This window comes from Heterodontus francisci, chromosome 26 (genome assembly GCF_036365525.1).
Source record: "Heterodontus francisci isolate sHetFra1 chromosome 26, sHetFra1.hap1, whole genome shotgun sequence".
Classification (NCBI taxonomy): Eukaryota; Metazoa; Chordata; class Chondrichthyes; order Heterodontiformes; family Heterodontidae; genus Heterodontus; species Heterodontus francisci.
The window spans coordinates 25,177,227-25,191,968 of NC_090396.1; the positions used below are offsets into that span (position 1 = coordinate 25,177,227).

General features: G+C 46.3%; 1 protein-coding gene and 1 long non-coding RNA gene across 2 annotated transcripts in view; one reads left to right on the plus strand and one right to left on the minus strand.

The window, feature by feature from the left end:
• Positions 1 to 302: 302 nt before the first annotated feature.
• The window catches only part of LOC137384233 (uncharacterized), a 98,606-nt gene continuing 84,166 nt past the window's right edge, over positions 303 to 14,742 (plus strand). The window contains exons 1-2 of the long non-coding RNA XR_010977550.1: positions 303 to 361; positions 6,572 to 6,640. This is a non-coding gene — a long non-coding RNA (uncharacterized lncRNA). The remainder of the gene's footprint in view (positions 362 to 6,571; positions 6,641 to 14,742) is intronic.
• gsg1l2b (gsg1-like 2b) overlaps positions 6,008 to 14,742 on the minus strand; it is a 168,468-nt gene continuing 159,733 nt past the window's right edge. The window contains exon 5 of the mRNA XM_068057945.1: positions 6,008 to 8,833. Within this exon, the coding sequence (XP_067914046.1) occupies positions 8,530 to 8,833 (304 nt within the window). The 3' untranslated portion in view covers positions 6,008 to 8,529. The remainder of the gene's footprint in view (positions 8,834 to 14,742) is intronic.

A 14,742-nucleotide genomic window follows, 5' to 3' on the forward strand; every position in this document is an offset into this window, starting at 1 on the left:
TTCTTGAAAAGAGAAGGCAGAGGAGTGTCTTTAAAATTATGTAAGATTTGATAGAGTGGGTACCGAGAGAATGGCTGGAATTTCACGATGAGGTGGTAGCCACGCTACTCGGCTGGAAAGCCGGGTGTGAGCCCACCTCCGCCGGCCCTGGAAGCCACGCTGCTATTTTTCGTGGCTCACGCAATTAATTGTCTGGAGTCGTGGCTTCTGCCCTGCTGAGGCAGGATGACCCGCCTCCAAGAACTGCTGGCCAATCAGAGGGCCAGCAGCTCTTCAATCCCAGCAGCGCTACCCAGAGCAGTGGCGACTGCTGGGACTGCAACCAGCAAGAAGCAGATGATGGACGCTGGCCTGGGAACAGGTAGGTGGGGTCGGTGGTTGCTGGGCCAATCGGTCAGGCCCTGGCGAGGGGTGGAGGGGGGGTGGTGGCGCGATCTAGATGGCAGGGGAGGTGTTCCAGTGGGCGGCCCATACTGCTTGCGGGGGGGGGTCGGGGGGTCTCTGTGGGGCACAAGGTATCCGATCAGGAAGGACCCCCCAGCCTATAAGGAGGCCGGAAGATTTTACTGGGTGGCCTCTCTATGTGGCCTAGTGTCAATCTGCTGCTGGTCTTGGGAAGAGGCCCATAAATAACCATTAATTGGCCATTTGAGGGCCTCAACTGGCCTAAGGGTGGGAAGGTCACTTGCCACCTCCCCTACCACTAGTAAAATACCAATGGGGGTGGGGTAGGTGACAGGCATGGCACCCTCGCCATCCCAAATGATTTTATGCACCCCCCCACCAGCTCCCAGCCTGTTCCTGGAGTGGGGAGGGGGCATAAAATTCTGGCCAATGTTTCCACTTGTGGTGAAGAGCAAGACTAGATGGCATCAATATAAGATAGTCACCAAGAAATCAAATAGAGAATGCAGAAGAAACTTCTTTACCAAAGAGTGGTGAGAATGTGGAACTCGCTACCACAGGGAGTGATTGAAGCAAATAGTATAGATTCCTTTAAGGGGAGTTTAGATAAGCATATAAGGGAGAAGGGAATAGAGGATTATGCTGATAGAGCTAGATGAGGAAAGCTGGGAGGAAGTTGAGTGGAGCATAAACGCAGACATGGACTAGTTGGGCTGGATGACCTGTTTCTATGTCATATATCCTATATAATCTCACTTCCTTTCTCACTCCTAATCACTTCATTTTAACTCCAACCAATTTGCTTTGATCAATTTTCTCAATTGCCTTTATAACCTTATCAACTTGAATTCTCCTCTAACCCACGGCAAACAAGCCCAGGTATGTCCTGTAACAGGGAGATGGTAAAGTTGAATTTGGGAAGGCCAATGGGTCTTCAATATCCAAATCTATCTTATGGATTCCCGTAACCTCTCTTTTCTTATCCTTAACATAGTAGATAACTATCAGCAAGGCAGTTGAAATGTTCCAACTGCATCTTGTCCTTTTCTAACCATTTAATTATCTTTTATAATATATAACAGATATATTAAAAGAAACATTGTAAAGCACATTTAAAAAAGAACACATACATGCATGCAGCCACTTGGTGAATGAAGTGTTGATGGTAATCTGCTTTGTTAACATCTCAAGGCTGATTTCCTGGTACAATACTTGTCGTGAGGAGTGCTTCACACAGGGAGGCCCAGCAGCTGGAGTACGTGCTTAGTATTCATTACATGAAATATAGGGCTGAACATTACCCGCCCTATGGTGATGAACTGGAAGGCAGGTGGAATCATAATATTGCACTGACAGACATTGGGAAGGAATTCTGTTGTCCTTACATCGCGACCGGATATGCTGAAGGGTGGGCGGGCTGGTGGGAGGACCTTGTGCTGAAACACAGCGGGAAGGTAATTCAGCCTGCTTAACAGACAATTAACTGCTATTTTACTAGGGATTTCAAATTGTACAATTGGGAACAAAGGAGCTTCAGAGCTTCGCCAGGTATAAGGAAGCGGTGGATTAGCAGGAGGTCAGTGCTGGCTCCAGACGGCAGCCATTGTGAACGCTAGCATGGCTTGATAGGGAGGGTGGAACAGCTTGGGCAGTGGCAACGGCAGTCGGGAGCTGGGACAAACGTGCCATCACAGCTGTGGCATACTGCCTGAGTACCATCTTGAAAGTGGCAGTTGTGTGAATAGATCGGGGGGTGGGAGTGGTGGGGGGGGGGGGGTGGCGTTGTGGGATGGAGGTGGTAACAGGTCCTGAAAACTGAGTGCAGCTATCTGCTATGGGCCTCATTCACTCAGGCTTCGAGATCTCCAGTGAGGAGGAGCAGCACAGAGGGAGGGAGCAGCAGCCATAGGCAGTGGGTCAGCAGCGTCCTGAGGACCACCAAGAGCTTCAGCCTCAGAGAGTTCACAGAGGAGGAGGGCACAGAGGGGCGTGAAACCACCTTTTTGTGCACCGGAGAGGGTCTACTGTCGCAGGCTCAGCTTACTGCAAATGTCAGAGCAGCAGTGTTGCCTGAGACTGCGCCTCTCCAGGGAAGCCGTCACAGAGCTGTGTGCCATGATGGAGGATGAGAAATGGGAAATGGTGGGCACCCAATGCCTGTGGCACTGAAGGTCACTGTGGTGCTGAATTTCTACGCCTCAGGGTCGTTCCAGGGATCTTCTGGCGATATGTGTCGGATCTCCCAGTCTGTAACTCATCACTGCATCAATATTGTCACCAATGCCATCTCCAAGAGGGCCAGCCTATACGTAATCTTTCAGAATGACCTGGACAGTCAAACTGAGAGGGCCATTGTATTTGGTGCCATCGCTGGATAACCCCAGGTGTAGGGTGTCATCGACTGCATGCATGTGGCCATCAAGGCTGCCACAGACCAGGCAGCAGGCTTTTTTCAACAGGAAGGGCTTCCACTCAATCAATGTACAGCTGCACTGTGACCACTGCAAATGCTTCCTTCACGTGTGTGCATGGTTTCTGGGAAGCAATCATGACAGACCACAAACTAAGGCAGTCCCAGGTTCCAGACCTTTTCAAACCCCCTTCACACTTGCAAGGATGGACATAAGGGCTACCCACTGGCTTGGGACACCTATCAGGAACCGAAGCACTGATGCAGAGGAGAGGGACAACATCTGCCATGGGACAACATGAGCTACCATCGAGCAAGCCAAAAGGCTTCTGAAAATGTGGTTCAGATGTCCAGATAGATGGTGTGTGGCCCTTCAGTATGCCCCAGGAAGGGTCTCGCGTATCGTGGTGGTCTAATGTGCTGTGCAAAACTGGCGCTACAGAGGGGTGAAGCTTTGAACAATGAGGACATGCTGAAGTGCGATGCCTCCTCTGAGGATGAGGATATGGAGGAAGATGCTGATCAGGTGCTGAATGACGAAGAACCCCAGGGACTGCAGGCAAGGCTCAATGAGATATCCATAAGGGAGGCTCGCGATGCACTAATACAGGCACGTTTCAGATGAGTCTGACTGATAGATCCATGCAATTTCAATAAAGTTACAGCCTTCTGCAGTCCTGTTGCCATTTCCTTAATTGTCCTTACCATTTACCTCAGCCAGTAATACATTAGACAGCGACATGGGGAAATCATTGACCTCACATAGTGTGGTCCTTCCTATCACACCCTTTGAGGGGGCCAGTGTACTGCTAAAGGTCCAGTGGCCCATTTGGCTTGCAGCATTCCACATTTACTGGGAAACACAAAGATTGCAAGCTGGTATGCAGCAACAGAAAATAAACTAGTGAACCCCAAGTGCAGCTAGGTGGTCTTCTTAAATCTCTTACATGTGTTCCTATGTGGTGCTCTCACTGAGCTGTCAGCTGAGGTAGAGGCAGCTGCTGACCTTGGTGCTCTGTGGCTTTCGATGACCTTGGTGCTTGTCCACTGGCTGCCTGAGGCCTGGAGGGCCCCAGCATATTGAGGGCCTCCTGCACAAGTCCAGGAGCCACCTCTGTCAACGTAGCTACATGAGGCGCAGTTATCATTGACAGAGGGGCTGAGGAGCCAATGTCCACACTAGGAGCGCCCTGGGAGGAGCCCCAGATACATCAGGCAGCCACTCCTCCATTCTTTCAGGGCACAATTGCTCCCCCCTGTTCACCTGAGGAGTCCAAGAACATGGTGGCGAGTCCAGGCACCTTGCTCCCCCTCTCGCCCCAGCCATTGCTCCACAGAGCCCATGGAGGTGGCGATGGTATGCAGGTCCATGCACATCTCCGGCATCTGCTGAGTGGTCTGCTCGATATGGCTGTCCAAGAGAGTCATCACTTTCTCCATGGAGGAAACCAAGTGTGCAAACGCCAGAGACATGATGGCACTCATGGCCTGGATGGACTCCTCGATCATCTGCGTTTGGGTGTGAATAGGCTCTGGAAGCTCTGCCAGATGTTCACGCACCTCATGCTGCAGCTCCGGCATCTGCCGCCTCATTAACGACTCCAGAGGCATGTCATCAGCCTGAGCTCAGCATCACCCTGGCCTCCCACAGTCCTCCGACTCTCAGTAGCCTTGTCTGTCACAGCCTCTGCTCTGGAGCATCTGTGGTGTACTCACCAGGTAGTGACCCTGTTCCTCATGTGAGTGCTTACCCTCTAACATGAGAGTATTTGAGCTGGTGGAGGGTGCGGATGAATGATGCAACAGTGCACCCCCTGAAGTCCCCTCCTCCTCAGAGGTGGATGTATGTTCCCTGGTCACTGCAGCTGGCTGCTCTTGTCTTTGACCTGCGTGAGAGATAAGAGTGATTCGAGGATAATGTGCATTCCATCACATCCTTCATTGCACTCCTACTGTGGAGCTCAATATGGCTAGTGGTGGACACATCAGCACCAAGCCTTGTGTTCACCAAAGGGTCTCCTGTGCCCATCCATTAGGCCACTCACTCTCTCGGGGCTCCACTCCTGTCTCACCATCAGCTATGGTCTGGCTGGCATGCAGGCCTCCAATCCCCATTGCTTCTTCCTCCAGCATTGTCAGGATGATGAGTTAAGGTAAGCCGCTGCCTGTCTTGGCACTTACTTTTGTATTGTGCGCAGTATTCTCCTGCAAGCACATTAAAATGTCTATTAATAGTCACCTTCCAAAGACACACACAGTGGCTATACTGGTGGCAGCCTGACTGTCAATGATGGTACCACAGGAATGCCTCCTGCATGCAGCCACTCACAAGCGGCAATGGAGGAGACAACTCTGAAGGACTGGGGCCCCTCAAAGAGAGGCTGCAATGTATCAGATGGCTCCCCACCTCCCGGCAGTTAATTGGCTGACTGCGACTGAATTGCAGACTCCAGCATGCCCCCCGACTCGAGTGTAATCGTTTCTGATTTCTGGTCCCAGCAGTGGGGCCTCGGATCTTTCTGGAAAATTCAGCCCATAGATTTAGGGAGTCTTAATAATGATTGAATTTATTTATTAAAGGCTTTGGCTCCCATTTGAGCTTTGCACTCTCCGGCTAGGATTTTACCATACCCCGGAAAGTGGGCTAGGAGATGGAGGTGGTAGGGGGGAGGGGGTCTGGTAAAATCATGGGGAGCAGGGTCGGGTCAGCTCTCCAATGCAGTCCCCTCCACCAGGGCAATTTACCAGCAGTGGGACCAGATGTCCAAGGAGGCAGAAAGGCTATTAACATAATTAAAGGCCCAATTAGGGGCCATTTTACAGCACAGTTGGCGTTTTGCCAATGGTGGGGCTGCCCCCCCCTCTGCCCCCTCCCCTCCCCACTGTGTAGGGAAGCCACCAGCTAAATAGAGGCACCCTCCCTGCGGCAGCCTGGGGGAGCCATTAGAACCAGAGGCTCGATGGCCTAAAGAGGGGGCCAAGGGTCCAGAAGGCAGCCCTCGCGGCCCCAACTATCACCCCAGAGGGGTTTCTCCTGTGAGCCTCGGCCCCCTGATCTTTTACGTTTTTGAAAATTACCCTGCCCAGCTCCCGAGGTCTCCTGCCTGTCTCAGCAGCATCCACCTTTCTCGGTGGCAATGCCGAGGCTTCAGAGCTGCCGGCCCTAGCAGAGGGCAACATCAGGAGCTTGCTTGCTGTCCTTAATTGGACGGGGGCCCACAAAGTTGCCAAGGCGACCTGGTGTCAGCAAATGCAGACTTGGGACCTGCTTTTTGCCCTGACATCGAGGTCCCAGCATCTGCGGTAAAATTCAGGCTTCAGTTTCTGATACCATTGGTCATCTCTTATTGCAAAATGACTTTAGCTAACTTGAGTTTGTCTGGTACAAGAATACTATATAAATTCCCATCCCCAACTATCTACAGCCTTTAACACCTTTGAAAGTGACACTGTTTCATTATTAACCCAGCCAGATTGTCATTCTGTCCAATTCACATCACCTCTCAAACAAGCTCAATGGAATAGTAAAAAGCAACACTGTGATAAAGAAATTAGGGCTGTATTTCCCACACGTTATAGATATATCCATATGCATATGCGCAGTCTTGGAGGGCAATAGATTGAGGTATGCTGACGCACTGAATGATGTGACTGGTGTTCTGTTTCATTTTATGTATTAGACAGAACTTGACACAATGGTTCTTGATATCTGATATATTTAAAAAAACCTTTATAAATCTTTTTTTCAATTTCCAGAATTAAGGGGAAAAATTACACATGCTGGAAATTTGAAATGAACCAGAAATTGCCACAAGTACACAACAGGTCAGTCAACATTGGTGAAGAGAAATGGCTGGTTATGACTTTTGAGCTTTGTGGATTAAAGGGATAGATTTATCATTTTGGCTGTAGACCTGAGGATTTCAGATTATGGATCTAAACTTGAAACTTGAGTTACCTTTACTCTTTCCAGATGCTGATGGACTTCTTGTGTATTTCCAGTATTTTCTGTTTGAAACTACTATTTTAGGAAAAAAGATGCAAAATTCCTGTTGCAATGCAAAATATTCAGTTATAATATCTAGCAGAAAGAGAAAGCAAAATTCCACCAGGAATATGCAACACTTATGAACTATGATCACTAACTGGAATTTTGAATGAGTCTTTTGAATGGTCCATCAATTCATGGCTACAGCATAACCTCTCAGTTTTCAGTTGTCATTGACTTCTTTGCTCCTCCTGCAACATAGAAATCCTTTGAGACCATTTAAGAGTATAGCTGACTCTGAAGAGACTTCACATTGCGATTAACCAATATTGTTGCTTGTGAGTACACCTCAATTGTCAAAGTCAGCTTTAATGCATTAACAAAAGAAAAAAAAAACACACCTAGCTTAATTTACAGTAAATCTTTAAATTGTGGGAAAATTATTTCCAGTCTTTTTTCAATTTGGTGATTTCTAAAATACTGATAAGGTTCTTGTTGCGGTCCTCTTGGTGCATTCAACTTGTCCCTTCCAGTAAACACAACCCATGGTGATGGTATTGATATAACTGATCCTTTCTATTCTAACTTCATGACAAGCTGCACTAATTCTGTTCTGTTATTGCACTGCCCTTTAACTATGCAAGAATCTCGAGCAGAAAAGAATGCTGAAAGAACAAAGGAAGAGGGCACACTGTGAATAAAGAAAAAATATGTAATACTGGATGTGTGCTACACGGTTGAACTTATGAATATATTAAGTAACTTGTTTATATTTTTGGAACAAGAGTTTTACCAAAGATCAATATTATTCTTGAAGGTCTTCCAACCTATATTTTTCGGTTCTCATTATGGGGAACAATATTAGTGCTGATGAATGGAATGTTATTTCCATTTCAGATAGCCAAGCATGCTCAGGTTGTGTGGAGCAGAGTAAAGTTCTCTACTCTGCTTTCGCAAAAGGTTTCAGTAACAATCTCAGAAAAGCTACACTTTCAGCACTGGGTCCCACTCTGTGGCCCCTCTGAGACTGAAATCTAGGGCTAGATTTTCCAACCACTGACTATGGATGGTTAGGAGGTCCAGTTCCTAATGCCAGATTAGGCCAGTTTTGTGCTTTAGTTATGACTAAATTCACTTTACATAGGACCCATACAGATATCAAACAGAAGAGATATTAATGGCACCAGTCTGAGCTGGATTGGAATCCAGCTTCCGGTGGTGGAAGACCAGTGACTAACACTCTGCCGCCGCGTGTGTGTTTGTGTGTATCTATTTGTCTATTCACTTTCCCATCAGGTATTTGTTACCATTGCCTCCATAGAGGTGAGTGTACACAGCAGTGATCCACCAATTTAATCCAGTGATCAGGACCAAGTGGGCACCATTACTTAACATTTTTGGTGGGTTGTGAAATAACAGTATTGAGACAGAAAACATGGGGATCACTGTTACACTGTGCGAAAACAGCGAAGTTAGTAAGATCGGTAATAACGTTCGATTGGCTGTGACTATCTCCCTCCATTACCAGTGCTCTTTGCCAACCAAAGTGCAATACTACAGTTAGTCAGAGAGGCAGAGTGTAACAGAAATGCTCAGTGCATTCTGTCATGATAATGCCCGATGTGTGACATTCTAAACTTGTGGAGAAAAGGAAACTGTAAGAGAGAACCTTCAAAGAACATATAAGTAATATCTATAACCTTTCTGGCACCACGTCCCAGGAATCTCAGCAGTATTCTTCACCCTGTGCATCCAGAATGTCATTCAGATCCGCAAAGACGGAGCCACTGGACATTTTGCGGCCATTACTGGAGAGATCGAGGAACTCTTCCGTGGAGCTGGGCACTGAGCTAATGTACCTGTCCCAGACTCGCTCCGCTGGCACTTCATGCTCAATCAATTTGGGTTTTGTTTTTAAGCTTCTTTCCAAGTTCTTCCTTTTGTGCTTGAACTCGAGGATGGTCTTTGTGTACGTGTTTATTGTTGTCACTGATGCAGCCATACAGCATGTAAATGATCCCCAAGCGAGACTGAGGGAAAATATATATCTTAAAAGTTAATGGATTAAAATAGAAGTTTAATATGCAGATTGAAATTGAAAAACTGGAGTGTACGAACATACAAATTTTTAGGAGAAGCAGAAGACAATGAGATTCACCTCTCTCAATTCCTTCTCTCTCCAGAAATACCAGTGAGCTTAATATCCACTGTACAACATTATTAACACATCCATTACTCTATCTCTACCACTTTAATACAGGATTGAGCACTGCTTTTGAACAAATTAATGTTTGTGTTGGACTTCTATCTGGCTCTCCAATGTGAATGTGTTAAAATCTGCCTTGAAAATGGTGAGCAGAAGGAATTCAATCAATACAGACTGCCTGATTCAATTGCCTTTCCTTCTCCAATCTTCTCACAGGGGGTGGGACTGCAGTCCTCTGTGCATGATGTTACCGGTGGAATGCTGACATGGCCTCGGCTGAGTTTGTAAGGTTGCTTTATTTAAATAATTGGAATATGCTCCATGAGACAGCGTCGAGGCTCACTTGGGGACACACAAAGTTTGTTAATGCTTGTTGGCTTTTGAAAGGAGTGGTGATAGCAAGGAAAGGTATGGAAGAGAGTTTATGTGCAAGTGGTGGAAAGGTGCAGCATCTGACTTTCTGATCGCTGGTGAAGAGGCTATTCTGCATCAGTAGGTTTGCTCTATTTGGCATTTCAGGGCATTCTATCTGCATGGCGCCAGTGTACCATGCCAAGTAGGAGGTGTTAGATAGGCTCAATGCTGTGCACGATGGCAAGGCACATAACGGTGGGGCACTATTGGGTGGGGTGCTTAACAGGCAAGGAATATAATAAGTAAGGCAGATAACAGGCAGGATGCATAATGGGTGGGACATATAACAAGCGGGGCCTATAACAGATGGGGCCTAATACAGGTGGGGTGCATAACAGCGGAGGCACGATGGACAAGACACATACGGCTGGGAATATAATGGGCAGGGCATATAATGCGCAAGCTGTATAATGGAATAGCCATATTATGGGTGGGGCAAGTAACAGGTTGGGTGCATAATGGGTAGGGCACATAATGGGAGGAGTGCATAATGGGTGGGGCAATAATGGCTGGGGCTATAACAGTGCAGCGTACAATGGAATGAGCATGTAACAGACAGGCTGTATAACAGAGGAGGCATATAAGGATGGGGCATATATAATGGGAGGGGCACATAACAGGTGTGGCATACAATGGGCAGGGGGTATAACGGGTGGCTGATCTGATGCAATATGACCCATTTTACACCCCTGCTAAAGATGCCATGGTATTCTGAACCTGGGTCACTTGCATGGCTTGGGTTCACTCCCACCAGCAGCACAGTTGCTGGAAGGGTTGTGGGGGTGGGGTGGCTGCTGGTAGGGTTGGGAGTGTATGGGAATGGAACTGCAGGTCTGTGAGACATTGGAACCTGTTGGCTATTGCTACAGAGTAACATCCAAAAGGCTCAAAGTCCCAACATTTTCAGATTGCCCTGGGACCTTCACAAGGGCTGCTGCAGGTTTCTTCAGATACTGAAGCTGAGGATTGTGAGACAGGAGGCTGGGATTGTTCCCTCTGCCCTTATTGTAATATGTATGCTAGGTCTACATCTACTGCTTGCACAGGTCCTACTCTGCCATTTGGGGAACCCTTGGAAATACTGGTACAGCAGGTGGGGAAGAAGACCTGACCCATTTTTTCCAACCCCATTTTTTTCCATTGCACTCCGGAACAAACTTCATCTCAGGTCCTAAGGAGAAGAAAATCAACCCTCGTATATCCTGTGTGTTGGAGTGCTCAGATTGCAGAGTGATGTTGTAACAGGACTTTGAATTCAAAATAATATTGTGAGCTAGGAGATCTAAGTGATGGATGACTGTACAGCAAGCCATGTAAGGGATGCACAAGATAAGGACTGAGCCAGCTTCTAGGCAGACAGATGACTGATTCACAATAGTTAGCAAGGTTTCGATCAGGCAGTAACTCACAACCAAATGCTCGAGCTCAAGGTAATCTGAGGCCCAATCAAAAACAAAGGTATACAAGTAGTCGTTTGGTAGTGCAGAACTTGAGTATTGCTGAAAATACAGACATTTTGTCGAAGCTTTTCATCTTGCACTCATCAGGACAATTTGAAAGAATACCAATGTACGGGAAAGCAACAAATTTATATCTTATGAAAAGAGAGTTCTGATTGGTTGGCAAGTGGACTCTGATTGGTAGAGGCGGTGCTATCAATCAGAGTCTACTTGCCAACCAATCAGCACTCTCTTCGCATACAGTATAAATTTGATGCTTTCCCTTACATTGGTATGCTTACAAATTGTCATGACGAGCGCAAGATGAAAAACTTCGACAAAATGAATCTATTGTCAGCAAAAGCAAAGGTCATAGGCTAACCAGAAATGGCCAGGTAGAAGGAAATTATTCCAAAAAGATTACAGAAAACAGATGAAGTGGGCGTATGGGGCTGGAGAAGGACAGGTGAGAAACTGAACTTTTGGAACCTGCAATAACCATCGCTCCCAGATGTGTGGAGGTTGCCATCTAGCGGTAAAATTAATACATAGTTTCAGTGTATCGAGGTGGCTGGACTGGACTGGACCAATGATGATGTTCCACAGAGAGAGCACCCTCTCTCAACTGGAGAATCGTTCCTTTCTCCCATCATCCCTTCCCCCATCCCCATGTATCCAGCTGAGAGAGGGATTCATTATTTGCATTGAGAGGTGCCATCATTTCAATACAATGACATACTTAATTCTCTCCTCTTTATCTATTGATGTCTGCCCTGTAGACTCCAAGCACGGTAATAGTCGAGAACGCTGCAAATAATTCAAACATCGACAATCTCCTCAAATCGGATAGTGTGAAATAGTTCAAAATTAAATCTTATCCCCACCAATTGTCATCTGATCATGGCTGAGGCCAAGGAGGCGAGATGGGGTTTTAGACCAGGATCTTTTTTTTTATTCATTCATGAGATATGGATGTCGCAGGCTAGGCCAGCATTTATTGCCCATCCTTAATTGCCCTTGAGAAGGTGGTGGTGAGCTGCCTTCTTGAACCGCTGCAGTCCATGTGGGACAGGTCCACCCACAGTGCTGTTAGGAAGGGAGTTCCAGGATTTTGACCCAGCGACAGTGAAGGAATGGTGATATCTACCAAGGGAATGGGTTAAAAAAAATAAAAGCAAAATACTGCGGATGCTGGAAATCTGAAACAAAAACAAGAAATGCTGGATTCACTCAGCAGGTCTGGCAGCATCTGTGGAAAGAGAAGCAGAGTTAACGTTTCGGGTCAGTGACCCTTCTTCGGAACTGACAAATATTAGAAAAGTCACAGATTATAAACAAGTGAGGTGGGGGTTGGGCAAGAGATAACAAAGGAGAAGGTGCAGATTGGACCAGGCCACATAGCTGACCAAAAGGTCACAGAGCAAAGGCAAACAATATGTTAATGGTGTTTTGAAAGACAAAGCATTAGTACAGATTAGGTGTGAATATACTGAATATAGAACATCAGCAAGTGCAAACCTGAAGAAAAACAACCTGAAAAAAACAGTGGGTAAGCAAACTGAACAAACTAAGATGAAATGAAATAAATGCAAAAAATGTAAAAAGGAATGCAAAAAAAAAAAAGGAAGAAAAAATAACTAAAAATGACTAAAAATGAAAGTAAAGTGGGGGGCTGTCATGCTCTGAAATTATTGAACTCAATGTTCAGTCCGGCAGGCTGTAGTGTGCCTAATCGGTAGATGAGATGCTGTTCCTCGAGCTTGCGTTGATGTTCACTGGAACACTGCAGCAATCCCAGGACAGAGATGTGAGCATGAGAGCAGGGGGGAGTGTTGAAATGGCAAGCAACCGGAAGCTCAGGGTCCTGCTTGCGGACTGAGCGGAGATGTTCCGCAAAGCGGTCACCCAGTCTGCGCTTGGTCTCCCCAATGTAGAGGAGACCACACTGTGAGCAGCGAATACAGTATACTACATTGAAAGAAGTACAAGTAAATCGCTGCTTCACCTGAAAGGAGTGTTTGGGGCCTGGGATAGTGAGGAGAGAGGAGGTAAATGGGCAGGTATTACACCTCCTGCGATTGCAAGGGAAGGTGCCCTGGGACGGGGACGAGGTGGTGGGGGTAATGGAGGAGTGGACCAGGGTGTCGCGGAGGGAACGATCCCTTCGGAATGCTGACAGGGGAAGGGAGGGGAAGATGGGTTAAAAATATCCTTTGTGGTGGGTCATCAGTTAGAGAGGCTTTTCCTTTAAACCCCACAGTTTTGATTCTGACTTTGCCATGTAATATTGTTTAGAATTCTTTGTCGTGTCCCAGATACAAACAAGCCTCTTACTTAAGTTTAAAAATAATGCCTTGGAGAGCAGTTTCCTACATTAAACTCTTACTGTTGGTCCTTCTGCCCTGATCCTGTAACGTGACCTTGTCTGCTCACATTCAGGGTTCAATGTCACGAGCATAATTTTAATGTTGTCAGCTGTTGCATATTTGCATTCTCACTGGACACAAAGCACGATCTGTCGCTGCTACAATCTGCTCGAGACTACTTCTCTCCCCTCCTTCTTCAACTGTTGTTTCCCAGAACTGTCAAAATGCTGCAGCAGTCTCTCATATTTATTGAATTGGCATGAGTTAAATCTTGTTCAGGGATCTCTTACAGCTTAATGTTCATTTTAAAGGAAATAGAGCTGATAAAAAAAAAAGCTTGCAACGTTTACTGAAACTGGCATCAAGAAATATAACTTTAGAGACATCAAATTATTTGGGAAAAGCAGTTAAAGGTGGCTAAATTATTGACTCTGAGTACAGAGCTTGCTGTTGAGGGCACAGGTAGAGCTGTATATATGTGTTAGCACCAGATCACTGTGGGAACTGGGCAGTAGGGAGTGAGCCAGTAGGCAGTTGTTAATTAAAGATGTCTAGAATGAAGTCTCTGCTATCTTCTGCTCAATGGTTACTGAAACAATAACCTTTGAGCAGGGAGAGCAGTGAATAAAACATACAGTATCCTGGGCTTTTTTAATAGGCGCATAGAGTACAAGAGCAAGGAAATTATGTTGAACTTGTACAAGACATTATTTCGGCCTCAGCTGGAGTATTGTGTCCCGTTCTTGGTGTCGCATTTAAGGAAGGAGGTGAGGGCATTGGAGAGCGTGCAGAAAAGATTCAGGAGAATGGTTCCAGGGATGAGGAACTTCAGGTATGTAGATTGGAGAAGTTGGGACTTTTTTCCTTTGAGAAGAGTAGGCTGAGAGGAGATTTGATAGAAGTATTCAAAATGGGTCTGGACAGAGTGAATAGGGAAAAACTGTTTCCACTCGTGAAAGGATCAAGAACGAGAGGACACAGATTTAAAGTAACTGGCAAAAGAAGCAAAAGCGACATCAGGAAAACCTTCTTTACGCAGCGAGTTGTTAGGATCTGGAATGCACTGCCTGAGAGTGTGGTGCAGGCACATTCAATTGAGGCCTTCAAAAGGGAATTAGACTGTTATATGAAAAGCAAGAATGTGCAGGGTTACAGGAGAAGGCGGGGGTATGCCATTAGGTCAATTGCTCATTTGGAGAGCTGGTGCAGACACGATGGGCCAAATGGCCTCTTCTGCACTGTAACAATTCTATGGTTCTGAGCATTCTTGCAGCCCTCTTTGAAACACTGGAATCACATGATACTTTCCTGAAGGTGTGGGGGTGAATTAATGATCATCAAAATATGCACAGTCCCTGAGAAAGGCCGAGAAGGATTTATGATTTTTGAGTAGGTTTGCCAAGTGTGAAGCAAAAACAACATTTTATATTTTGTAAATGGGATAAAGTTAGAATTTAAGTGCACAATATACAAGGTGTAAGTGTTGCACATAACCCAGAGAGCGGTTAGAATGT